General features: G+C 48.3%; 1 protein-coding gene across 17 annotated transcripts in view; it reads right to left on the bottom strand.

The window, feature by feature from the left end:
* Positions 1-25,433, bottom strand: part of ST3GAL4 (ST3 beta-galactoside alpha-2,3-sialyltransferase 4) — a 175,216-nt gene that overhangs the window by 27,686 nt on the left and 122,097 nt on the right. The window contains exon 1 of one of the 17 annotated variants that reach the window (XM_032772027.2): positions 21,069-21,176. The exons of the other annotated variants lie outside the window; for them this stretch is intronic. Coding sequence (XP_032627918.1) covers positions 21,069-21,071 — 3 coding nt within the window. The 5' untranslated portion in view covers positions 21,072-21,176. Of the gene's footprint in view, positions 1-21,068; positions 21,177-25,433 lie in introns of those variants that run through there. 17 annotated transcript variants of the gene reach the window in all.

Raw genomic sequence — 25,433 nt, 5'->3', positions numbered from 1 at the left:
ACACTACGAATCATTACAGGATGGAACAAATTAATTTCATAACCACGTGGCTCCTCAGAGCCGTAACACACCCTGGGACTTATTCCTTCGCTAAGTGAATGTAAGTGCTGGGGAACAGGTGCCAAAAGAACAGGCTTAGAGAGGCTTTGTTCTTCTGTTTATCCCTGCATTGCCCTGTCAATGTGTCTTATCTCAGATCTAGAACCACCATATGCAGGGGAAGAGGATACTTCACTTGAAAGGACTCAATCAATTGGGGTGCTGTGACCATTGCCTGTCACCAATATTGCCTCATTGTTTCTATGTTCTCCCCTGCCTGCCTATATTCAACCACTCTCTCCTGCCTTTTACTTAAATTGTAATCTTCCTGGGGCAGGGCCTGGATCTTTGCCCTGTGTTCAAGAATGGCAGTGTTTCAGACCAGAAGTCATCACTAGATCATCTTGTCTGATCTCCTGTATTTCACAGGCCATCATCGCCAGCACCCATGCACTAAACCCAACAGGTGAAATGACACCCCAGTATTGCTAGCCTCAGGAGACTAAGCTATTGTGTGTAGAGAAGAGATGGGACCCAAGCGCACCAATGCCTGAGGCACCACCAGTGGCAGAGAAGAGCTACCAGAGACGGGTAACTCACAGTCCTTTCCAGCCTGGGCCCATCTACAACAGTCACCTCCAATGAGCAATCTCTTGAGTCTTTCCCTATCTGACCACAAGCAGGGCTGCCTAGGCCATCGATAAAGACACCTGAGAAGTAACAAAGGACCAAAGGTGACCTTACCAACTGCAGGAGACTGAGTGCAGAATACATTCACTCCATCCTAGCAGATAATAATACCTGCTTAACGCTCCAGAGAACAGCTCCAGACAGTCTCTGCAGATAAATATGCCCTGGAGGAAGACTGTCTCTTCACACCCACCTTGGACAGGCGTTTAATGCCAGCAAATTGTCTCCATCTGACTCTCCCCACTCCCTATCTACCCGGATTCCAAGGCCAAAAGGGACCATTGTAGCCATCTAAGTCTGATAAAAGGCCACACTGCTCCATAGCAGCACCAGGATTGGAACCCACCCCCTCTAGTATCAAAGGCTACAGCCTTACCCCTATGCCACCATACCCCCTACACTTGGGCTGCAAGGTCACTTGGCAGGTCAACCTTCTTTCCTGTCCAAACGGAGCAGACATGACTCTCTTCATAGCCCATAAGAGCCATTCTGCATATCAACTGGAGGGAGCACTGCTGAGCAATGCGACACTCCACCGCGGAGCTGCCCAAAACCAAGGATTTCTGGTTCCTGGGAAACATCGATATTTTGGTTGCTTTCGTTCCATACTCTGGAATTAAACTATTTTTTTCAAAATTTCCCATGAACCACAAATCTCAAAAAAATTCAAATTGTTTCGGCAACACCAACCCCGAACGAGACCTGCTCCCCAGGACCAGGGCAGCCGCTGACTGACAGTCTAGACGGTTTCACTAGGGCTGTGAACCTGATAAGAAATTTCTGTCAGCAGATGCTGGGGCTCCTGGGGTCTGCAATTCTGGGGCAGGGATTCTGAAAGTCCTGAGAGTCCCAGGCTCCCTGCTGCAGATCTGGGAGTTAATCCTGATTAGAGCCGGGGCTTTCAGGCATCCGGCTCCACAGCAGTGAGCCTGGAAACCCTGGCATGGCAGGGCTGCTCTGCAGCTCTGGATTCTAGAAAGATCTGGAGTCTCCAGCCTAGCACTGCCCACAAGACTAGGCTGCCCTGGAGCGGTGGACCCAGGAAGCGCTGGTTCCCCAGCAGCCCGCTATGCAAGCTGGCAGCAAAGGATAGAATCTTGCTTGGCTGGCAGGTTTCTGATAGACCCAAACCATTTTCACAGGCCATTTGGGGATTAACACATGGGCATTTGCCAATGAAAAAGTTCAGAGAGGAAGTTCAGACCCGGGCCTTCTGGTTGACGTTACAGCTAAGCAACCACGGACAGGAAGTGAATTTCTGGAGGGGCAGGGGTTCACTGCCAGTGAGTTTAATATCAGCTGATTAAACTCACCGGGCATTCAGCTGTGTGCCTCTGGACCCCACCCAAAAGGGTGTGCTCTAATTACCCATAATGTCACTGCCCATCTGTCTCATTGCCCAATGAAGCCACACAGCTGGAGGGAGTCTTTGCAGCTGGGTTGGGTGCACCCTGACCACCAGGTGTATCATCCACCTAAAATGCTCACCGAGTGAAGAGATCTTAAAACAACAGAGAATATTGGCACTTTTCTGCCACATTTCTTTGCTAGGAACTCATAGTGCTAACCAAACCCTAATTCTGCCTCAGCCCATCCTCAACGGTAGGTCAGCGGGAGAGTCCCCATTTTACAGACAGGGAAAGTGAGGCATAGAAGTCAAGTGACTAGCCTCAAGTCAGTGGGAGATCTAGGAACAGAACTTGGATCCTTGCCTTCCAGCTCCATGCTTTGGTCACTAGACCAGAGTCTTCCTCTGTAATCCCAACCACCCACACACTACACCTACTAATCTACAGCCATGGCAAAAAGTGCTTCAAAATGAAGAACAGCATCAAAAAAAGATTGAGGGACTTGTGAGGTTTGTTTTGTAAGTCCCTGTGCTACACAATAACCAGTGATCGCTGAACTTCGCCATCTAACACACTGGGTTCAACTGAACCTCTACACACTCAGCTGCTTTGCACAACATACCTGTTACACCCACCTGAGATGGAAGGCTCTCAAGAGCCAGGTTCAGCTTGCAAAATATCCCCTCCTCTCGCAGAGGCTGGAGATGCCACCAGCCACAAACCTTTCCCTGGGATTCCACCTTCCTAAGAAAACTGAGTTCATGGAGCTGTCTCAAATGTCCCGTTTCCCACTCCCCAAAAGACCCAGTAGAGTTGGATTCTGTTGTCCCAGCCTGTTCCCAGCCAATGCTTCCTCCACTGGATGGGATAAAGGCAGCTCCCGAAAGACAAGAACATAAAAATAGCATCCAGCTCTGCTGCACTGTAGCAGGTTTGAGATCCATGCACTCTGAGGGCGTCCTAACCAGACCTTCACACGCCAGTACTAAGGACTGAAAACTGGGCTGCAGCTTGGAACATCCAGCATGGACGTTCAGTGGTCTAAATGAAATGAGTTTGTTGGGTCTCAGTTTTGCCCCCATTTCCCACACGCACAATTGGCAGCAGCCGGCCATCTCTGCAGATAAGTCAAGGGCTGGCTGTATCGGGGGTCTGATACCTAGGGCGGCTCCCTAGAGCAGCACAGAAGCATCCTGTAGGGGCAGTTAGCAGCTTTGCAGTGTCTGCACAGCAGCTGTGCTGTGCATAAACGGAACACTTTTGTCTCCAGGGCGGTCCATCTGGCCCCTTCACTAGCTCTCATCTCGTTGGAAAACCTTCACAAAGAAAGAAAAGAGTAACCAAGAGAAAATCAGCACCTAAGATGGACCCGCACCACACACAGACATGTGGTGTATACAAATACCTGTGTCTACAGGTGACTATACTGGTGCTGCCACTGGTGAAAATCATGATTAACTCCACTGACTTCATTGGAGTGACACTGGTCTAAGCAAGAGCAGAATTAGGCCAATTTATTGAAGAAGGCGCACTCATAACTTCATTGTTTTGTTAAATTTCCCCAGCTGTAGGATTAGCATATCACCTGCTTCCCAGGGGTAAGAAGAAATTAATGGCTTGAGGGCTGGAAAATGTTTTGAAGGTGAGAAGTGCTACACAGTAGCAATGTCAAGAATTATTGGGGTTAGCCACAAGCCTGTGAAGGGTTCCTGCACTCTTTCAGGGCCTCCATCCTCTGTCTTTGTTTAGTCACGACATATAAATTTGATTGGTTCTTCAAAAGCAAACCTATAATCATGAATCAAGGAAACATTTAACAAGAGAGAACACTGATAGCACATAAAATAGAGAGGAAACACAATTAAACAGTAAAGTGAATGCACAAATTAACTACAGTATTGGATGAAAGGAATCTGAAGAACACACGCACAGAGCAAGAAATAAGGAGTGACGATTAGTCATTTTGTTTATAGTGTTGCTCCAGACGTGTTGGTCCCAGGATCTGACACACACCAAGTGGGTGAGAGAATAGCTTTGATTGGACCAACTTCTGCCGGTAAGCTTTAGTTTGACCTGACGAAGTGCTCTGTGGAACTCCAAAATGCATCTCTGCCAGCAGAACTTGGGCCAATAAAAGATATTACCTCACCTACTAGAATCATAGAATATCAGGGTTGGAAGGGACCTCAGGAGGTCATCTAGTCCAAACCCCTGCTCAAAGCAGGACCAGACTCCAGTCAGATTTTTGACCCAGATCCCTAAGTGGCCCCCTCAAGGATTAAACTCACAACCCTGGGTTTAGCAGGCCAATGCTCAAACCACTGAGCTATCCTTCCCCCCAAATCATATGAACATAGGACTGGAAGGGGCCTCTTGGATCATCTAGTCCGGCCTCCTGCTATCCTAGGCCACTCCATCAAATAATCCCCTTCACAAACGTAGCAGGCTTCACCTTAAAACCAGTCCGGTGTGCTGCCCCCACTGCTCCTTGTGGGAAGCTGTGCCAGAGCCTCTCTCCTCTGACAGTTAGAAACCTGCCTCTAATTTCCAGCATAAATTTACTCATGGCCACTTTAGCCTGATTTGTCCTTGTGCCGACACTGTCCTTCAGCTTCAGTAGCTTTTCTGCCACCCTGGTGTGTACTCTCAATGTATTTATGGAGAACAATCAGATACCCTCCGAGCCTCTGCTTTGCTAGGCTAAACAAGCCCAGCTCTTAGTCTCCTCTCAGAAGATAAGCTCTCCATTCTCCTGACCAACTTAGTAGCCCTCTTCTGCACCTGTTCTAGTTTGAATTCATCTTTCTTGAACATAGGTGTCCAGAACTGTAGCCAGGATTCCAGATGAGATCTCACCACTGTCTCTTACAATGGCATTAATACAACCCTATTTCTACTGGAAATACCTCACGGGATGCATCCTCGGAACACATTTGCCTTTTTCATGGCCACATTGCATTGGTAGCTCATTGCCACCTTGTGGTGTCCCAATACACCCATTGAAGTAGGCTCTGGACAGTGAATCTGGAGACCTGAATCTATTCCAGACTCGCTATGGGACCTTAGGGAAGTCACATCACCCATCTGTAAAATGGGCCTGATATTCTGACTTGCTTCTGTAAAGTGTTTTGATATCCGTGGGTGAGGAGGGGCACATGTAGAGCAGACGTCGGTAGAGCATCTTACTGCATCTCAGTACCCATCCCTGCAGTATCCAAGCTCTTCCTAAGTAACTAATGGCTACATCTCGAGGTCCCTAGTGGATTTTACGTCTTCTGCTCTTCTCCCTGTCCTGTGGAAGGAGAGGGCTAGGCTTGGGGTATACACGTTTGGAGGGAGTGTGTGTGTGGGGGGGGGGGTCTGTCCTCTGTAGTGGGACAGCTTTGCAGAGCATCCGAATGCAGCCAGCATCAGAGTTAGTCTGAACTCCACTGGAAGCAAGTTTCACAGCCAAACCCTTTCGATTCAGATACATTTGGCCCCATCAACTGGGCAATCAAAGGGCTTTGGGTCATTCTGTGATCTCTGTTCACAGAGGACACTGATGCAGTTCATGTAATAGCTCCCCTCCCCGCCCCGGCCCCGCAGCTTGCTACTCCCACAAACTGATCCACATCGGCAGTCCCCTGCCCCTGTACATTGCCCCACTGACTTTTCTAGGACTATATGGGTATTAGCATCTGCATGTGAGGATCAGAGTGCAGGATCAGGACCTTTCACTGTGAACTCTTCGGGGCAGGCGACGTCTCCTAACGCTGATACTGCATGCATGCAGATACACACAGTCCCTCGCACAATGGGGTCTTGTGTAAAGCTGGGTGAAGATGGTTTTCCCATCCCTTAAATAGTCAAGAGTTCAATTTTTTTTCCCCCCTCTAAAACTGGGACAAAGTCAAAATCTCAAATATTCAGGAACTAAAAAGCCAAACAAAATTTTGGTTTGGGTCCAATGAAATGCTTCATTTCAAAATGTTGTGTTTTGGGGTTGCCATTGTGTGTCTGATTCACCGAAATTTCTGAACGAGGCATAGTTTCAAATCAGAAAACCAGAATTTTTCATTTAAAAAATATCAGAAACATTTCAACAATTTCAAAATTATCGAGGTTTTTTTCAGGTCGGGAGATTCAAATCCAGCTGTTTGGTGAACAGCTTTGGTTTTGATGCATTGGGATCTTTTGACAAAAATTTACTAGTCGAAATAGAATTTCTATGGAACTGAAATTCCACGCTTGAACAATAAGAGTATAGCAGTCAGAATATACTACCAACCATCTAACCAGGATGGTGACCATGATCATGAAATGCTCATGGAGACCAGAGGGGCTACAGAAACAGAAAACTCAGTGATAATAGCGGTTTTCAGCTATCCCCATATTGACTGGGAACATGTCACCTCAGGACAGGACGCAGAGATAAAATTTCTACACACCGTTAATGACTCCTTCTTGGAGCAGCTAGTCCTGGAACCCACAAGGGGAGAGGCAATTCTTGATTTAGTCCTAAGTGGAGCAGAGGTTCTGGTCCAAGAGGTGAATATAGCTGAACTGCTCGGTAGTAACGACCACAATGTAATTAAATTTAATACAAAGGAAACCCACCACCGTTGCATTTAACTTCAAGAAGAACTGTGCAAATATGAGGAAGATAGTTAAATGGAAATTAAAAGGAACACTCACAAGAGGTGTAATACCTGCAAGCTGCAGGTAAACTATTTTAAAACACCATAAGAGAGGCTCACATTAAATGCATACCCCTAATTTAAAAAAACAGTAATAGGACCAAAAAAAGGTCACCATGGCTAAACAGAGTAAAACAGGCAGTTGGGGCAAAAAGGAATCTTTTTAAAAACTGGAAGTCAAATCCTACTGAGGAAAATAGAAAGGAGCATAAACTCTGGCAAGTCAAGCCTGTAAAAGAATGACGAGGCAAGCCAAAAAAGAATTTGCCGTGCAACTAGACACAAAAGACACACTAACTAACAGCAAAAAAAAAACAAAGGACATCAGAAACAGGAACCTGCTAAATATTCAGAGGGACCACTGGATGATCGGGGTACAAAAGGAGCACTTAAGGAAGACAAGGCTGTTGCTGAGAAACTAAATGAATTCTTTGTGTTGGTCTCCACTGCAGAGGCTGAGAGGGAGATTCCAAAACCTAAGCCATGCTTGTTAGGTGACAAATCTGAGGAACTGTCCCTGATTGAGGTGTCAAAATAGGAGGTTTTGGAACAAACTGATAAATTAAAAAGTAATACATCACCAGGACCAAACAGAAATCACCCAAGAGTTCTGAAGGAACTCAAATATGAAATTGCAGAACTATTAACTGTGGTGTGTAACCTATTGCTTAACTCAGCCTCTGTATCGGATGACTAGAGGATAGCTATGTAAAGCCAATTTTTTTTAAAAGGTTCCATAGGCGATCCTGGCAATTAGAGGCTGGTAAGCCTAATTTCAGTACTGTGGTTTAAATATATAGATGAACATGATATATTGGGGAAGAGTCAACATAGCTTTTGTAAAGGGAAATCATGCCTCACCAATCTATTAGAATTCTTTGTGGGTCTGAACAAGCATGTGATCCAGTGATATAGCATACCTGGACTTTCAGAAAGCATTTGACAAGGTCCCTCACCAAAGGCTCTTAAGCAAAGTAGGCAGTCATGGGATAAGAGGGGAGGTTCTCTCATGGATCAGTAACTTGTTAAAAGTTAAGAAACAAAGGGTAGGAATAAATGGTCAGTTTTCACAATGGAAAAAGCAGTAAAAAGGAGGCTCGCCCAAGGATCTGTACTGGGATCTGTGCTATTCAACATATTTATAAATGATCCAGAAAAGGAGGTAAACAGTGAGGTGGCAAATTTGCAGATGATATAAAATTACTCAGGATGGTTAAGTCCAAAGCAGACTGTGAAGAGTTACAAAGGCATCTGACAAAACTGGGTGACTGGGTAACAAAATGGCAGATGAAATTCAGTTTTGATATATGAAAGTAATACACATTGGAAAACATAATCCCAACTATGCATACAAAATGAGGGGGATCTAAATTGGCTGTCACCACTCCAGAAGGAGATCTTGGAGTCATTGTGGATAGTCTTCTGAAAACATCTGCCCAGCATGAAGTGGCAGTCAAAAAAGGGAACAGAATGTTAGGAACCATTAGAAAAGGAATAGATATTCACTGCCATATTATCATAATGTCATTATATAAACCAGGTACGCCCACACCTTGAATACTGTGTACTGTTCTGGCGGCCCATCTCAAAAAAGATAGACTAGAAATGGAAAAGGCACCGAGAAGGGCAACAAAAATCATTGGGGGTTTGGAACAGCTTCCATATGAGGAGAGGTTAATAAGTCTGGGACTGTTCAGCTTACAAAAGAGATGACTAAAGAGGATATGACAGAGGTCTAAAAATCATGACTGGTGTGGAGAAATGAATAGGGAAGTGTTGATTACCCTTCTCATACCCCAAGAACCAGGAGTCACCCAATGAAATTATTAGGTAGAAGGTTTAAAACAAACGTAAGGACCCACAACACACAGTCGACCTGTGGAATTTGCTGCCAGGTGATCTTGTGAAGGCCACAAAAATAACTAGGCTCAAAAAAGGATTAGGAGGATAGATCTATCAATGGCTATTAGCCAAGATGCGCAGAGACACAGACCCATGCTCTGGGTGGCCCTAAACCTCTGATTGCCTGAAGCTGGGAATGAATGGCACAGGGGATGGATCACTTGATGACTGCCCTGCTCTGTTTATTCCCTCTGAAGCATCTGGCACTAGCCACTGTTGGAAGACAAGATGCTGGGATAGATGAACTGGTCTGACCCAGTGTGGCCGTTCTAATCTGCTTAAGAAAATATCCCAACAAGCTCCAGCACGACTTCCTGATGGGGACCTCCTGCACTGCCCTAGTACAAACACCACAATAACACTGCCCATTCTTTCGAAAGCTGCGGATTCACTGTAGTATAATCTGCTGTATCTCTTACACTTTCCACCCTGCTGCTTTTCTTCTTGATTTTGATGCCTCTCCTCCTCCTCAAGGAAAGGAAGAGATCCAGCCCATCCACTTCTTGAAACAAAGGAGGTTTCATACAGCGTAACACCTTGGGTTACCAGCCCTGACGGCACTCCTTGCCATAAAGCAGTTTAACCTGTTTGTAACAGGTATGCAGAGCCACATATAATCCTGTTAACACAAATCAGACGGTTAGATAGATGAGCATTTCCAAAGAAATCAATCAGCCAAAAAACACACAGCAACTATTCAGAGATTTCTCCTCTCCAAATACACCCTCTAGTTCCCACTTCACATGGCCAGCTAGCACTTATGTTGGACAGCATCTTCCATGGGAAGGATTCCATAAAGCAGGACCTGCACTGTGTCCCAGAAAAGGATGCAGAAGGCCAACAAAAGCCCGCTAAATGGGACTTAATTGATGCACAGGTCTGATGTTGATCCTCAACTCGGCGGGCCAGTTCCAGAGGAGGCACAGCACAGTTATGCCTGGGAGACAGGTAAACTGTGCCCATGTACGAGCATGTACATGAGCTCCTGCTTCAGCTGTTTATTTGGATTTGTTTAAAGAGCACCTTGAGTAATCCGATTTACGATAAGGATAACCCAGTGTGCCTGGGCAAACAACCGCTTGTTTGCCACACACTAAAATCCTGTGGGTGCAACTCACCATCACTTCTGAAGGAAAAAACCAGTGAAAGTTAATCCTCAAAACAAAAAGAGCCATCATGAGACTAAGCAACAACAGTAATTGAATCAATGCAGAAAAGCACAGCTCAGGTTTCACACATCCTGGTGGACTCTGGAAACTAGCCCATGTGCATATCCAAAGATCACCAGGAGATCAATGATGATTCTTCTCTATATTGTGGTAGCACCTACCCTACTCATGGGCCAGCAGCCCACTGTGCTAGATGCTCTACAAACAAAGCAAAAAGGTAGTCCCTGACCCAAAGAGCTGTCAATCTAAAAATCATATCACATTATCAGGGCACTTTTCTTTATGGTCTTCTTGGGCATCTCAATTAAAAGTGTCTCTTATTTTTCAAGTCTGTAAGAAGTCTGCCTAGGCATATGTACAACCTCCCCTACTACTTCTGTGAGAAATATGCCCATTACGTTCCTCAGTACAACTGACCCCAATGAAAGACTTGGTGCCAAACCAACAGCATGCAACCAGTGAGTTAAATATACAGGCCCAGATCTGCAGCTGGCATCATTCAAAGTAGCTCTACTGGTGGCTCAGACTCCTGCATCAGTGGGGGCTAAGTTCAAAACTGGATGTCTGTCTGAAGCTCTGCCCTAGTGACGGCAACTGAGTAGATGATCACCATGGTGATCTGGCCTTAAAACCTATGAAAATTTATAACCATTTATCTTCTTGTGGCACAGAAGCCATGAGCTCTGCAGCTGCATTGATTCAACCAGTCCTCTTGCATCCCACACTGCAGTGCTTCAGATTGGGAAGGTACACCATACCTGCTGCAACTCAGCCACAGTGTTGGGAACTATGAGATAGATGCTTCTAGAATCTCTGCATGCACTGGCCCAGTCACATGTGCACATCACCAGCGGCTGAGCTGTTAAGGGCACAGCTGCACTGATCTGCCAACAAGGATGATTTTAACAAAGCAAAGCAAATTCCATCTGAGCAATGCAGCACAGGAGTCACCAGTCAACCAGAGGCGCTGACTCCGTGGGTGCTCCGGGGCTGGAGCACTCGGGAAAAAAAATAGTGGGTGCTCAGCATCTACCGGCAGCTCCCCATGGCCTTGCCCTGCCCCCCCCTGCTCCAGCTTACCTCCGCTTCCTCCACAAGCACACCGCCACGTCCTGCTTTTCCCCACTCTCTCCCAGCGCTTGCGCCGCAACACAGCTGATTCGCGGGGCAGGGAGGGAGGGGGCAGGAGAGGGAACGCGGCATGCTGCGGGAAGAGGAGGGGCCGGGGCCGGGATTTGGGGAAGAGATTCAATAGGGGCAGGGGGGGGAATTAGGGCTGGGACTTTGGGGGATGGGGTTGGAATGGGGGTGGGGTGGATTCGGGGTGGGGCCAGGGGCAGGGGCATCCACCAGCGCCGAGAAAGTTGGCACCTATGCAGTGAACTGAAGGCAAAGCTAGTCAGCACAGATTCAGGTAGGCACGCGGAGCAGCATCTGAAGGGTGGAAGTGCAAAGAAGGAAAAGGAGAACTGTTTCGGGTGGGATAAAGGGGTAGAACTAGGCTGCGGGAGCACAACAAATGGTGAAATCCCGCTCTTTGCAGAAGGGCACAAGGACTAGCTAGACATCACAAGGCCTCTTGCACTAGCAGGAATTTCATCCAAAGTCTAAATAAAAGTACTTTGGTAAAAAGGAAAAGTTATGTTTGAGAGCATGTCCAGCTAGCACCCAGGACATTGTATGACACCACTAAAATTCGACAGCTTCAAGGAAAAAATCCCCACTAACATTAAACTGCCTGGAATTAAACAGAAGAGAGCCAGCCAATTCCTACTGCAAGGGAATCCCTCTGGATTTATGGCTCACTAGGACAATCTGTAATCCACTCAACCCCACCCTTTCGTGCTAATGACTACAGGGGTGTGAACGAGCCACTTCAGCTTGACTGGTCCCTTTAGCTGTGACACTCAGGGACCTTTCCCAGCCCTGAAGAAGAGCTTGTGTAAGCTCAAAAGCTTGTCTCTCTCCCCAACAGAAATTGGGCCCATAAAAACTATTACCTCACCCACCTTGTGTCTCTAATGTCCTGGGACCCTCATCATTCATTGCCAAACCCATCCAACCTTAACTCTGACCCCTGAAACTTGCACAAATACAGCAAATTAGTGATTTCAAAAGGAAAACATTAAAACTTGGGAGAGAGGGGGAAAAAATCAGTCTAGCTTGAAAATAAAAACAAATCGAAAGTGTTTGCCAAATCCTCATCAAACTTCTTCTTTTTGACCAGTTCTATTTGTAGACCCCATATTGTTAGGAGCTAATGGAGATGCTCTTCAGTGAGACAGACATCTGCTTTGTGGAGAGGGAAGGCAATCTGACCCCCTGCAGTGCTGAGTAGGCAGGGCATGTGGCACAATGACACCTATGATGTGCCAACCTGTCAACAGAGATGTTTACCAAGGCTGATTTCCACAGTGAAATAAGAGATCAGGTAAGTGTCTGGTTATGGTTATGCAGAAAGGGCAGGGCCTGTGCGTCACAAGATCAGCACAAGGATACAACATACCTAAGGCGCTTATCAGCTCCACCACTTTCTGTGAGCTCCCACCCAGCCAGGAAGCAGAGTTGCTAGGGGAATGCCAGGTTTGTTGACTAAGCAACACCCTGAAGAGAGATGTTAGGGGCAGATATGCAAAAAGCAAATAGATTTTACTGCAAACTTCACCCTGGCTCTGTTCTGTGGTCTCCTGAAATGGGGAGGGGAAGGGCCACCAGACAAAGCAGGCACTCGTCCACACCGGGCGTGCAGGCACAGGGTCCAGCTGTAACTCATGCCCTAACCCAGGAAGGGAGAATATAGACATGTCAGCTACCACCTCCTGCACCTTCTCTAACACCCAGGCGATGTTCTGGTTAGCCCACAGCACTAGGATTCCTATGTCCCATGGATCCTTCCATGACACCTCCCATTCTGTAGTGAGCTCACAAGGGGCGCATGTATGGCATTTAACTTGTAGGCTCCCGCAGTTATTAGCTGCCTCCTCTTGGCCACTTGGGGTTTAGTTGGCAGCATTCCACTCCACAGTTCCCATTTTAAAGGGCGTGTCGAAGGCCAAGAGTCAGCCAATCAATAAGAGCTTTGCTGTTGATGTCAATGAGTTCTGGATCAGGCCCATTCTAAAGACTCCCATCTCCTCCAGTGCCAGCACTGTGCTGGCCTTCACCCTGCAAGGTGCAGAGTGCCTCTAGTGGGATGCTGGCCATCCTCCAGGGTGGAGCTCTCGTTACAGAACGAAATAGAGTGCTTGGAAATGCAATATTATGGCCAGGACGTGACAGTGTGCTGCACCTTTTCATCCTCTGTTTGCATTACTCTTATTTAAAATACACTTTCCCAGCTGATAAAAATCAAATATCTTTGTGTTTTTTTAAATGCTAATAAAAACAATGCCCTACCTCAGCCTGCAGACCAACCAGGCGGGTAATTAGCTTTAAACTCATATTTTAAGTCTCTCGCATACGCAGAGGGAACGATCAGCTTGGCACTGTTCCTTACCATCCAAAACCACGTCGGTTTCATCCCTGCAGAAGGTCATGCACTGAGACACTAACACCCATCGCGAGGGTAGCTCTCTATTCCTGTGGTGCGTCCGACATATCCCTTTCCCCATCCAGGGGCCAGGTTCACCCCCTTTTAACAGGAGTTAGGGAGATGTGGGAGACCATGGTTCAAATCCCTGCTTTACCTCAGGCAGCGAGGAAATTGAACCAGGGCATTCCACATCCCAGGTGAGTGCTCTAACCACTTGGCTAAAAGTCCTAAGCCCATCTGTGAATCTAGCCTTTTAAACGTGCACGGAAACACAGGATTGCTGCTCAAACAATATGTTTCCTTTCATAGAATCACAGAATATCAGGGTTGGAAGAGACCTCAGGAGGTCATCTAGTCCCACCCACTGCTCAAAGCAGGACCAACACCAACTTTAAGCAGGGGATTTTTTGAGCCCAAACACACATTTTCAATTTGCTAGAAAACTTCAGACTGTTTGGATTTGGTTCAGGTTGAATTGAACTGTTTTGCTGATTCTTCAGAACAGCCACTGAAGCTAGAAATTAGTTATTCACCCGGCTCTGGTCACAGATATTAAGCATGTTTCTCTCAGAACTTGAGCTGACAGCTCTACTGATGACAGAACAGATTCGGATAAGAAATAATGGGAAGCATTAGGCAGAGTAGAATCCAGTTTACTTTCCCCTAGCAGTGTCAGCTCCTGAAGAGCTTCTGTGGGTTAAGGAAGAGCAGATGCAAAGAGATCAGAGACAAAGCATGACAACGGGGCCCTTCTCCAACCCCATAACTAAAGTGTGGTTGTCCCCCCCCACCCCCCAAGCTAAGGAAAGTATTTCCATAGCACCCTTTGGGGCTCATCCCATGGGCCCACGTGCTGGGGTTTAAATCCGGGGCTACCTAAATCAAGACAGTTAACAGATTTTACTGGGAGAGGTAATTTAGCCAGAGATTACCACCTTTCAGTGCAGCCTGGGATACTCTGGGGCATGAAACACCTTCTGAAGCATTAACTATTTCACAACCACTCACCTCAACCCAGCCTGTTAATGCAGTGGACAGAGGTTCATATTAAGGAAAGGATCCCCTGCATCTAGTCTGGAGAAACACACACTTCTCACCACAAGGAGAAGGCTAGAGAGAGCAGGTCTCACAATGTGATGACTCAAAGTGCTTTCCTTTCGAGGCCCCCTCATCCCACTCCCGGTCTCCCTCTCTCCATCCCTGAGCAAGATTTACCACCCTGATGGGGGCGGACCCAATTGGTGACCAGTGTCCCAAATCCACTGCCGCAGGAGTGTGCCAGGAATGGCATGTTTGGAAGGGATTAGACAGAACGGGAGCTGAGATTTTATATACCCAGCACAGGCTATGTTTTGTGTCAAGTGCCTGTAGAGCCAATCGTCTTTTTTACCCCTTTGCACTTGAGGAATCTCAGCCATTCGGTCTTCCCCAGAGGCCAAGGGAAGTCCTTAGTCACAGTAGCAGGCAGTGATAGTTTCAAAGGGCAAGTGTCACAGACAGGCTTAGACGTGAAATCCATCGCCCCCACGGGATTGCCATACTTGATCCCACACTCCTCACCCACCCAGCTGACTGGGGTTGTGCAGTTGCTTTCGACACACCCCTGGCACAGGATCACAAACTAAAATCACCTCTTCACCTGCAATGGGGAAAGCCCAGAGAATCCTCAAAACCACATGGCAACTTCATGCTGCGCTTTTGTCTCAGGGGAGCTGTTGCTTGTTTCCCTCTCCCCAGAATGTCTCTCTCAGTTGGGTAGCGACGAGGAGGGAAAAACAGATGAAGGGAAGATTTAACATTAAAATGACAGGGTCTGAAATGCTCCGGTGATCCCAAACAGCAAAGGGTTCTGCAACAGTTCTTTCCCCACCATCCCTCATAAGAGAAGGGGTGCTGGAGGAGGGCAGATGTGTGACACATAACTTGTCTGCTTTCTATGCATTAGCCAAAACCTCTGCTTTCTATAATCTGGAAATTCTCACATTATCTCTCATCTGCTTTAAATTGGGGGTTCATTCATGGGAGTGCTGGAGTGATTAAGGGCAGATCAGCTACCAGAAATGACTCCCGCATGTCACTTTAATTAAACAACACAAGATTCCAGGTCCAGACTGCGATCTAATTTCAGATCAGAATGAGGGGACGGCAAAAGCCCTCCAGATTGCAAAGGACTGGAATTGTCCCTGCCCACACAATAATATTCCACTCATGACACAAACCACAAAAGCAACAGCTGCTATTTTAGTAGGACCTACAAAAATATGTTTCTATGCCAAATTTAAGAGAGTGTGCGCCTTTTAATCTCTCGCAAAGTTAAAAGCTTGAAGTGATGGAAATAAGGGCTTGGGCACGTGGCAAAGGTAGAGACGGAGGAGAGCAAGGGGACCATAGAAAGCAGCTGCGGGGTGCGGCATGCAGCAGGACTGAGAGCAGAGAGTGCAGACTTTGGGGTGCATGATCACAGAGCAAGGCTGCGGTATACATAACTGATGAATCCCCACTGAGTGCTTGTACGCAGAGCGAGGGGCAGGTGGGATGCAGAGCTAAAGAGCACTGTACACAGAGCAAAGTCAGGATCAAACTCCAACGAGCAGCAATCCAACAATTTGCCTGAACCAAAAAGGGTTACTGCAAATGAGATCCACCTTCCAACTGGCAGACAGGACACAGAGCAGCCCCTTTTCTGGAGAAACCCCTTCCCCACAGGGAGTTTGTGAGGAAGGAAAAGAACCTAGCAAGCCACTGCAGGTATCTGCATCTCCAGCCCCTCCAAGGTGCAGAGTACTTTGGAGGTAAGAACTTCATCTCGACTCTCTTGCCTTTCCAAATTCCAAATTGCAGTGGCTCTCCGAGGGGCATGCCCTGGGAATTACTGATACGTGATCACAACCACCAGAGGGGGAGGGATAGCTCAGTGGCTTGAGCCTGCTAAACCCAGGGTTGTGAGTTCAAGCCTTGAGGGGGCCACTTAGGGAACTGGGGTAAAAATCTGTCTGGGGACTGGTCCTGCTTTAAGCAGCAGGTTGGACTAGATGACCTGCTGAGGTCCCTTCCAAGCCTGATATTCTATGATAAATCCTGCTGTCCTTACAGAAACAGTCCCACTAGCTGCAATACAGCTCATCATCTGAGTAAGGCAAACTGGAGGTCAGCTGCCCTCGATTCCAGTTTCACAAATTTTTCCCCGCCTGGTGACGGACATTGCCCTCACTCTAGCAGAAAGCAGAACCAAGCATGAAGCCCCCTGTTACATGCTGGCAGTTATTTTACATTTGGGGCTTTTAATGAAAAAAACAGACAATTTTAACAAAGCCAGTAGTAAGAGACATCACTCACCATCCACTATTTTGGATCACCTAGCCTGCAACCAAGCAATTATTTTAATAAGAACAACAGTGTAGAGTATATTCGATGACATAACCCCAGTTTGTAACTGCAGAGAATTCTACTATTGCAGGTATATAAATCAGCTACCCGAAGGCTGCAACCAACAAAGGTCGTGGAAGCAATCTAGACACAATCATTGCAGACTAGGAGAGCTTTTCATTATTATGGACACCAGAAAGTGTGTTTTTGTTGGGTTTTACCTCCTCTTTCACCTCTGTTTCACTTACGTCTCCCTTGGGGGAGAAACGGGTCAATTTCTATTTGGTTTTCGGTCGTGAAGCTTCAAGGGATGGATTTTCTACTGTAACAGAAAACAGAAGTGTCATTTTACGTGTTTCCTTGTATTGTGCTGTGTCATTCCACTAGGAGCATTCAGACACATAAGAGACATCACACACAGATCTTCAGAGTTACTGCTCCATGATCCTCAAATCATGGATTCCTTGCTCCCGCTTCGCCAGCGGCCATGTTCTCTTTCCTCATCGTATCTGTTTATTATGGGATTACATTAGGCATCTGCAGGGTTTGGGAAATAGGACCTATAGTAAGTGCATCTTTTTTAGTGGAACTTTCCTGATGATGATTAATTTTGCATTATTGTAGCCTAGAACAGCTCCATAAGGTATCAGGCCCTGCTAGACAATATTCATGCATATAATGAAAAATTCATGCATATAAGGAAAATATAATCCATGCATACAAGGGGAAAACTGCCCCGCCCCAAACCAATTACAATCTTAATATCTGACAAAAGAGACAGACAGGGCCCAAGGGAACAGAGACACAATGATTCTGAGCTATTAGAGTTGGGAGTTGGATTAAACCTCAGTTAAACTGGGAGGTGTGACTGCCAATCCTCATTTTAAGATAGCAGCAAGAGACATGTAATCAGCCCCTCTCCTAAAACAAAGGCATATGAGAGTCCACGCAGGAGTTGGAATTAAGTGGGTGGAAGGTTTGCTTGAGTTTTGTTTTGGAGGTATGGGGGTGCGTGTGAGCGAGCGAGAGAGATAGGATGAGCAGAAGAAGCAAGATCAAGCCAAGCTGACAGAAACAGATGGCTGATAATGTGGCCCTGGAAGAAAGTTGAAAAAACAGCTCTTTGGGCTCAGTGCTGAGTGGAAGAAGGTTCGGAACGGTAAACCAAGGAGTAGTCTCCTGCTGGGTGTTTCCTACTGGGTTCGGGAAAGGAGGATGTGGCATATTCTTTGTAAATCAACAAAACTGCGTCAATGAAATATCTGACCCTCCTCAATTTCTCCTCTTATCTGGAACAATCTATAGCCTATCAGGCTTCAAATTTTTTAGCTAACACTTGGATAAAATGGGGTAACATGACTGTTTGGATGACCGTCGCACCTCATAGCCCAAGACCTGGATCAGGACCCCATCGGGCTAGGCGATGTACAAACACAGAACCAAAAGACAGTGCCTGTCCCAAGAAGCTTACAATCTAAGCGTAAAGCAAGAGACATCAGATGGAAATAGACAGGGGAGAATAAGGCAACTGTGAGGTAATACTGGCCAGCATGGTGGGCAGTGGCCTCGGCAAACCCACGGGCCTCGCCAATTTAAAGTTTTTTTGTAGGCATCACGGCAAAGGAGGCAGGAACCAGAGGACAAGATAGCCTAACTATCAGCACTCAAAGCAGTCCAGCCAGCTGCAGCATGCAGGGACCTTGGCAGACCCTCTAGCACACTCCCCATCCATTGGCTTTTAAAAATTAAATTAATACACTGCAAGGCAGCAAAGCAAGAGCAGAGGAGAGAGAGACAGTCTGTAGTGCAATAGAGGCTCAAGGCAATCCGATTATCTGTTGGTACTCAGTGCAGGAAACCAGCTGACAGACACACTTGACCCAGCAGAATGACAACTCCCATGGTCGATTGCTTGTCCTGGTCACCCTCATGCTAACCCCAGGTAACCCACCCAAGTTTCAGTTTAAGTGGTTACATTTGTCCCTTTTTAGTTCCCCTCACAGTTTCAACCGGATACACAGTTGTTCTCCACTTTGAATCCTACACTCCTGCAATGTTGCTATGTGCTGTTAAACAGCTACTGTGTTCCACCCCATTCATTGGTGGATTAAGTCATTCTAGCTCAGGACTCTCGGGAATGAAAGGCACTAGGAAAAACATCAGTGGATTTATCTAAGGACCTGTCTACTTTGAAAGTGGGCTAAGCTAAACAGGAACAAGACATTCTTATTCTGAGATAAAAGTATCCAGACATGGGGTTATTCCAGAATAGCTGTTCCCAAACAATTCATGTGCGGACAAACCCAAGTACCCCATGGACCGACACAGGCCAAAGTATCAAGGGAGACATATTGTGCCTGCCTCTCCAAAACCCACACGTGGGTGTATAAATGCAGGTATGCAGGGGTAACATTAATTTGTGGCTGCAACTCAGGCCCTGTGCTTTGGGAAATCAGCCCTAAGCTCAAACCAAACATAAGGATTGGCTTTCTATCATCTTCCTTTCTGGAGTAGTTGATAGTCCGAAGCAGTGAATTTCAAAATAGCATATGTGAGATACTATTACATAGGTGCCCAGGACGCTATTGTATGCCTAATTGATTAGATCCCTCTTAAGAGGAAGGACAATCATAGAATATCAGGGTTGGAAGGGACCTCAGGAGGTCATCTAGTCTAACCCCCTACTCAAGGCAGGACCAGTCCCCAGACAGATTTTTACCCCAGTTCCCTAAATGGCCCCCTCAAGTATTGAACGCACAACCCTGGGTTTAGCAGGCCAATGCTCAAATCACTGAGCCATCCCTCCACCCCTTCCCAGGGCTGGTGCAACCATTTAGGCAAACTAGGCGGTTGCCTAGGGCGCCAAGATTTGGGGGTGCCAAAAAGTGGCACCCACCAAAAAAATTTTTTAAATGGTTGCAGCCGCTGCTGCTGGAGGGGCTGGCTGCCGGCAGCAACAGCTGCCTGCAGCGGCAGCCCAAGGTGTCCCCCGGTCAGGTGCCGCCGCGGCAGCTCAGGGCGCCCTCCGCCCCCGCCTCAGAAGCCCCGGGGTCAGCGCGCCCCGCTGCCGCAGCGGGCAGACCAGGGCGCCCCCTGCCCCGGGGTCAGCGTGCCCCTGGGGTCAGTGCGCCGCCGCCGCAGCCGGCAGCCCGGCAGCCCAGGGCACCCCTCGCCCCTCGGGGTCAGCGCGCCCCTGGGTCCAGAGCCGCCGCCGCCACCACAGCAGTGAGGGGCGCCCTCCCCCGGGTCAGGGAGCGCGCGCCGCGCGGCCCGGCAGCCCAGGCGCACTCCCCTCCTCCCCGGGGTCAGGAGCCGCCGCCGCGGCAGCCCCAGGGGCCGCCCAGCCCCCCCTGGGGTCAGGGTGCCGCCCCGGGCCGGCACTTTCCCTGGGGTGCCAGCATTAGGGAGGGGGCGGCAAGCGGCTCCGGTGGAGCTGCTGCAGTCGTACCTGCGGACGGTCTGCCGGTCCCGCAGCTCCGGTGGACCTGCCGCAGCTCGGCCAGAGCCACGAGATCCGCGCGCGGGGCGGCGAAATGGCCCGGCGCCTAGGGCGCCAGAAACCCTAGCGCCGGTCCTGCCCCTTCCCATCCAGGAGTTAGGGTGATAGACTAAAATTTGAGAGAGCAGGGTTCAATTCCCAGCTCTAACAAAGGCGTTCTGTCCAGCCTCGTGTACATCACGAAGGCCACATCTGCACCAGGAGAACTTTACCCTACCGATATGGGTACACTGGGATTCCGGCAGCACCGTAGTCCAGTCACAGAGCAGGACCCCGTTGTGCCCGGTGACGTACACACACAGAACAAAGTGATGGCATGCTACACTAGCGAAGTGCTCCTAGTACGGACATAACTTATACTAAGCAAGCTGCGCTTTCACCAGTTCCCTTCTCCCTGCAAACGAAGTAAGCAATATCGACAAAAGTGCCCTCCTGCTGGTACAGCCGCATCTCTGTTAGGTGCTTTGCTTGCACAGGCTTCACACTTCTTCCCACCCCTGCTCGACATAGCTATGCCAGCAGAAATCTGTAGTGTAGACACAGCCTTAGTCTCTCTCTGGCTTCGTTTCCCCACCTGTATCCTGGGGATCAGAGCACTGGGGGTGCGTGAGGCACTCAGATGCCACAGTAACGTGGTCCAAGAAGCGCCGCAGAGAGAAGACTGAAGCAGCCAGAAATGCAAGCATCCTATTGGAGTTTCTGCTCACCAGTGACAGCACAGTGCTCCCCTGGGTAAGAAGATCACTCCAATATTAAAGCCAAGCCCAATTTTTTTCTAATAAACAAAAATCCCTTCTGAACCTGGCAGGGTAAGAATTGCTTGAGAATTGTCATCCCTCTTACCATAATGTCCGGAAAGGTTCCCACAGCCTCAGCCCTCCTCTATCAAAGCCACGGTGGTCAGTGCACAGCTCCCATTCTACATTCCCTGGGTCTGCAGATTCGGGCCCAGAGCACTGTCGGGCCAGAGAGGGGAGGAGCAGGCTATCATTTTCAATCACGTTCTGTGGCTGTGTCTCTGCTTCTGTTCTTTTAAAAGCTGGTTTGGGGTGGAGAGTAGGGGGGAGGAGACCTGATCAGCTTGCTAGCGATGGACACGTCTGACTAATAAAGGCTTCCACCGTGCAGTTACATGCACAAATCAACAGTCTCCTCTCGCTGCAGTGGCTGGAGTGGTGCCAGCTGAATACAGTTACCTGGAAAAGGGCGTGGGGCGGGAGTCTGTCATGTCTGAGGTGGCTTTTAGCCACAAACTGAGGGCATCAGATGATAATAGCAGGGCAAAGACTTGGGCTTTCCTGCTTTAGAATGTGCTGCATGTTGTTAGACAAGGGGCGAAGGGACCTGCTTATCTGAGCATGGGACTGGGAGTCAGGAACTCCCGAGTGCCATCCCTGGCTCGGCCACGTAGGGTATGTCTCCACTAGAGTGGGAATATGCAACTTTCCCCGCTCGAGGAGTCAGCTCTGGTCCAGCTAGCGTGATAATAGAACATAGCCATAGCAGCACGAGCAGCACAAGGGGCTAACCATCCTGAGGCCGGTGCAGTCCAGGATACTAAGTACATACTCAGCATGGTCAGCCCCTCCCGCCACTCATGCTGCAGTAGCTATGCTCTATTTTTAGTGTCCTCTTGCTCACGATGGGCCTGATTTTCAGTGACTTCAACTGAGGTACCAATCCCCTCCAACAATCTGACCTCATGTGCTCCTTGCTAGCCAGTGCAGGGCTGGCTTTATGAACTGCGGGGCCCAATTCAAATATCCAGCAGCGGTCTGGGGCTTCGGCGGCATTTCCGCGGCGGGGGGTCCGCTCCGGGTCTTCCATGGCAAGAAGGACCCCTCGCCGCCGAAATGCTGAAGGCAAGCCGCTGAAGACCTGGAGCGGACCCCTCTCCCCACCGCTGAAATGCTGCCAAAGACCTGGAGTGGACCCCCCGCCACCGAAATGCCACCAAAGACCCAGAGCGGACCAGGTGAGTAAAAAAAAAATTAAAAAATTAAACAGGCGCCTAAGGTGTGGGGCCCGATTCTGGGGAATCAGCCTAAAGCCAGCCCTGAGCTAGTGCCTGCCCATACACCACACTGGCACCGCTCTGAAGAGACAACCTTGTTCTCCAGAATCTCCACTTTCATATCAACATCTCTGCAGTGGTAGTGGCTGCATAAAGCCTTCAAAAATATAAGCAGAGCATAACCAGTGCAGAGATGACTCTGTAGTCAGTCTAGAATAATAGTTCAGAGGCATGACCTGCCCCATTCTTTGCAGAGTGGTGTTAGCTCTGATGGCCCATGCGAACTCATTCTCACTCCTCCAGTAAGAAGGCAGAGGAAGAGTCACTGATCTGCACCATTTGCTGCAAGCGGTGTCTCATTTTTGTGACACAGGTGAGTGGCATTTGGGAGATGCCACTACTTATTTTTCTCCTTCCAACCTCAAAGGATCCAAGCCAGAGATAACCCATGCCTACCAATAGTGGGCGGGAGGCGGGGCAGGGAAGGGCAGAGTGAGGACTTCAGCAGTGTGACGGAGCATGCTCAGTACAAGGCAAGCAGCAAATCAGAGGGAAAGGACCTAGCCGGGGTCATGGGCATAGTGAAGCAGGGAAACCAAGCCTAAGGAAAGCAGTGGAGGTGAGAGTATATCTGCACAATCTACAGTGAGCAGCATCTCCATTTGGCAGATCACAGGGGTGATAAATAAAAATAAATAAATTATCCTTTATTATGCTTGGAGAACCACCCTCTTCCTCCCCACCCCCAGTCTGACTCCCAGATACAATCCCCCCATCCCAGTTCTCCCCTTCTGTAAAACTGGGGTTGATGATACTTCTGTCCCTCACAGAAGGCTGCACAAATTAACCGATGCTTTGAAGAGACAAGTATTCAACATTTTTTCTCTCTCGATTCCCTTTCATCGGGTTAGTTTTACTCTTCTCAATTCTGTTCCTGGGTCAGCAACCGCATCCCCATTTGTGGTATTTACACTTCACCCAGGATCTGCTCCACATCCATTTCCTTTCTTGCCCTTTGATTTCCAGTGAACCATGATTTATCCCCACCAGATGAAACATCATAACTTCCCAGCCTACAACAACAGCTCGTCCTCCTGTTTGTGCTCATACCACTGTACTGGTTTTATGGAAAGCCAAGAGAGAAACAGAACTTCCTTCATCTTGGATGCCTCAGAACAGCCAAGGAGACCGGATGAGGAGGAGGAACCAGGAATGTACATCCTCGGATGGCTGAGGATGGATGAGCTGGAAATTTCCACTACGTGCATCTGATGAAGTGGGTATTCACCCACGAAAGCTCATGCTCCAAAACGACTGTTAGTGTATAAGATGCCACAGGAGTCTTTGCTGCATTTACAGACCCAGACTAACACGGCTACCCCTCTGATACTGACATCCTCAGATGTTGCTCCTCTCTCCGGATCGGTCATTGCCTGTCCGACTGATGAAGAATCATCGAATCATAGAATATCAGGGTTGGAAGGGACCTCAGGAGGTCATCTAGTCCAGCCCCCTGCTCAAAGCAGGACTAATTCCCAAGTAAATCATCCCAGCCAGGGCTTTGTCAAGCCTGACCTTAAAAACCTCTAAGGAAGGAGAATCTACCACCTCCCTAGGTAACCCATTCCAGTGCTTCACCACTCTCTGAGTGAAAAAGTTTTTCCTAATATCCAACCTAAACCTCCCCCACTGCAACTTGAGACCATTACTCCTTGTTCTGTAGAGCTGGGAAAGCACATGGAAAGAACACACACACACACACAAGCCAACTGATAACAGCCATCAAGTGGTCACCAGCAGTGGATCTGGAGACACCTGACAGGGAAAGGAACAGGAACAAACACCCTAGGATGCCAGCTCACACTCGCATCCCTGAGCTGTCCTGAAGACAGCTATGGTGACCACGGTTCTCTCCCTAGGGCAGGTCCTGCGTGGGCAGCAGTGCTAGCTAACCCAGCAGCGTGCCTCAACCCCGGACTGGAGCTTCCCTTCACACCACAAGGCCACGGCTAGCTCTTCATGCCCTAGTCAGTTCTTGGCTTATCTATGGAAATCACCAACGAGAGAGTATCCCAGTGCCAGCTGTGGGGTGCAGGGATGGGGGCTGTGATGTAAACCTCTGACTGGAAACTGGACTAAGACATTATTTCATGAAGGCCAATGAGCAGCCATCATAGGAGAGAGCGAGCTTGGAGCACTGGGCCTGGTGCAAGAATTGAGGCCGGAACCAGAGGCTGTGAACCAAAGTCAGACCACGTATTAAAGCAGATGGTCACAAAATTACTGTCCAGTATACGAACTTGGCAAAGCTGCTGGTATTTATCTAGGTGCTAGATATTTACATAAATATATTCCAGCTATTACTAGATTGAGACGTATTTGTACAAGATAAAATAGTTTGACAACACAATGAAGAGGGCTGTTTATTCAAACTGCCAGGAGAGGTAACAAACAAAAAGATGTTGTGAGCTACGTAAGGTGGAGTGTAAGTTGTGCCTGGTTAGCTGTTTGCTTTGGCCTATAATATCTGAGTTCCTCCCCTTAGCTCTTTGCTGAGAGTCCTGCTGCTGATTGAGCTGTTCCTTGCCATAGGGCACTCAGGTGTTAGTGTTCCTGTAACCATGGAGCCAGAGTGCTAGGACTGTGTCTTAGGGGCAATGAACCTGGCCTGGTGCCTTTGGCACTGAACTGTGCTTTATGAGTAACATCGAAGCCTGCAGAACTAACTCGCTGCCATATCTACTAACAACACTGAAGCTTCAAGGACAGACTCACTGAGCAGCTTGAACAGCACTACCAAGCCAACGACTTTCCAGCCGCCAACACTTAACCACACTGGATAGTACTCTCGAGGGCTGCTGAACCAGCCATCTGCATAGAGCTGGGAAAGCACATGGAAAGAACACACACACACACACATACGGCAACTGACAACAGCCATCAAGTGGTCACCAGCAGTGGATCTGGAGACACCTGACAAGGAAAGGGATCACAGGTGACAGCGGCATGTGAACATAAAATGCATCCAGCTTCCAGACTCGGCTTCACAGCTGAATTCAGGATGCGCCTGCCAGCACCCAGCCTGCAATCAGCATGGAAAGGGACAGTTGTGCAGGGAGTTGCAAAGCACAGCCCGGCATGAGGATGGCGCTGATTAAAGCCTTGATTGCATTTCCCTTCCCATCACGATAAAC

This window comes from Chelonoidis abingdonii, chromosome 18 (assembly GCF_003597395.2).
Source record: "Chelonoidis abingdonii isolate Lonesome George chromosome 18, CheloAbing_2.0, whole genome shotgun sequence".
Taxonomy (NCBI): Eukaryota; Metazoa; Chordata; order Testudines; family Testudinidae; genus Chelonoidis; species Chelonoidis abingdonii.
This window is presented reverse-complemented; position numbering and strand designations above follow the sequence as displayed.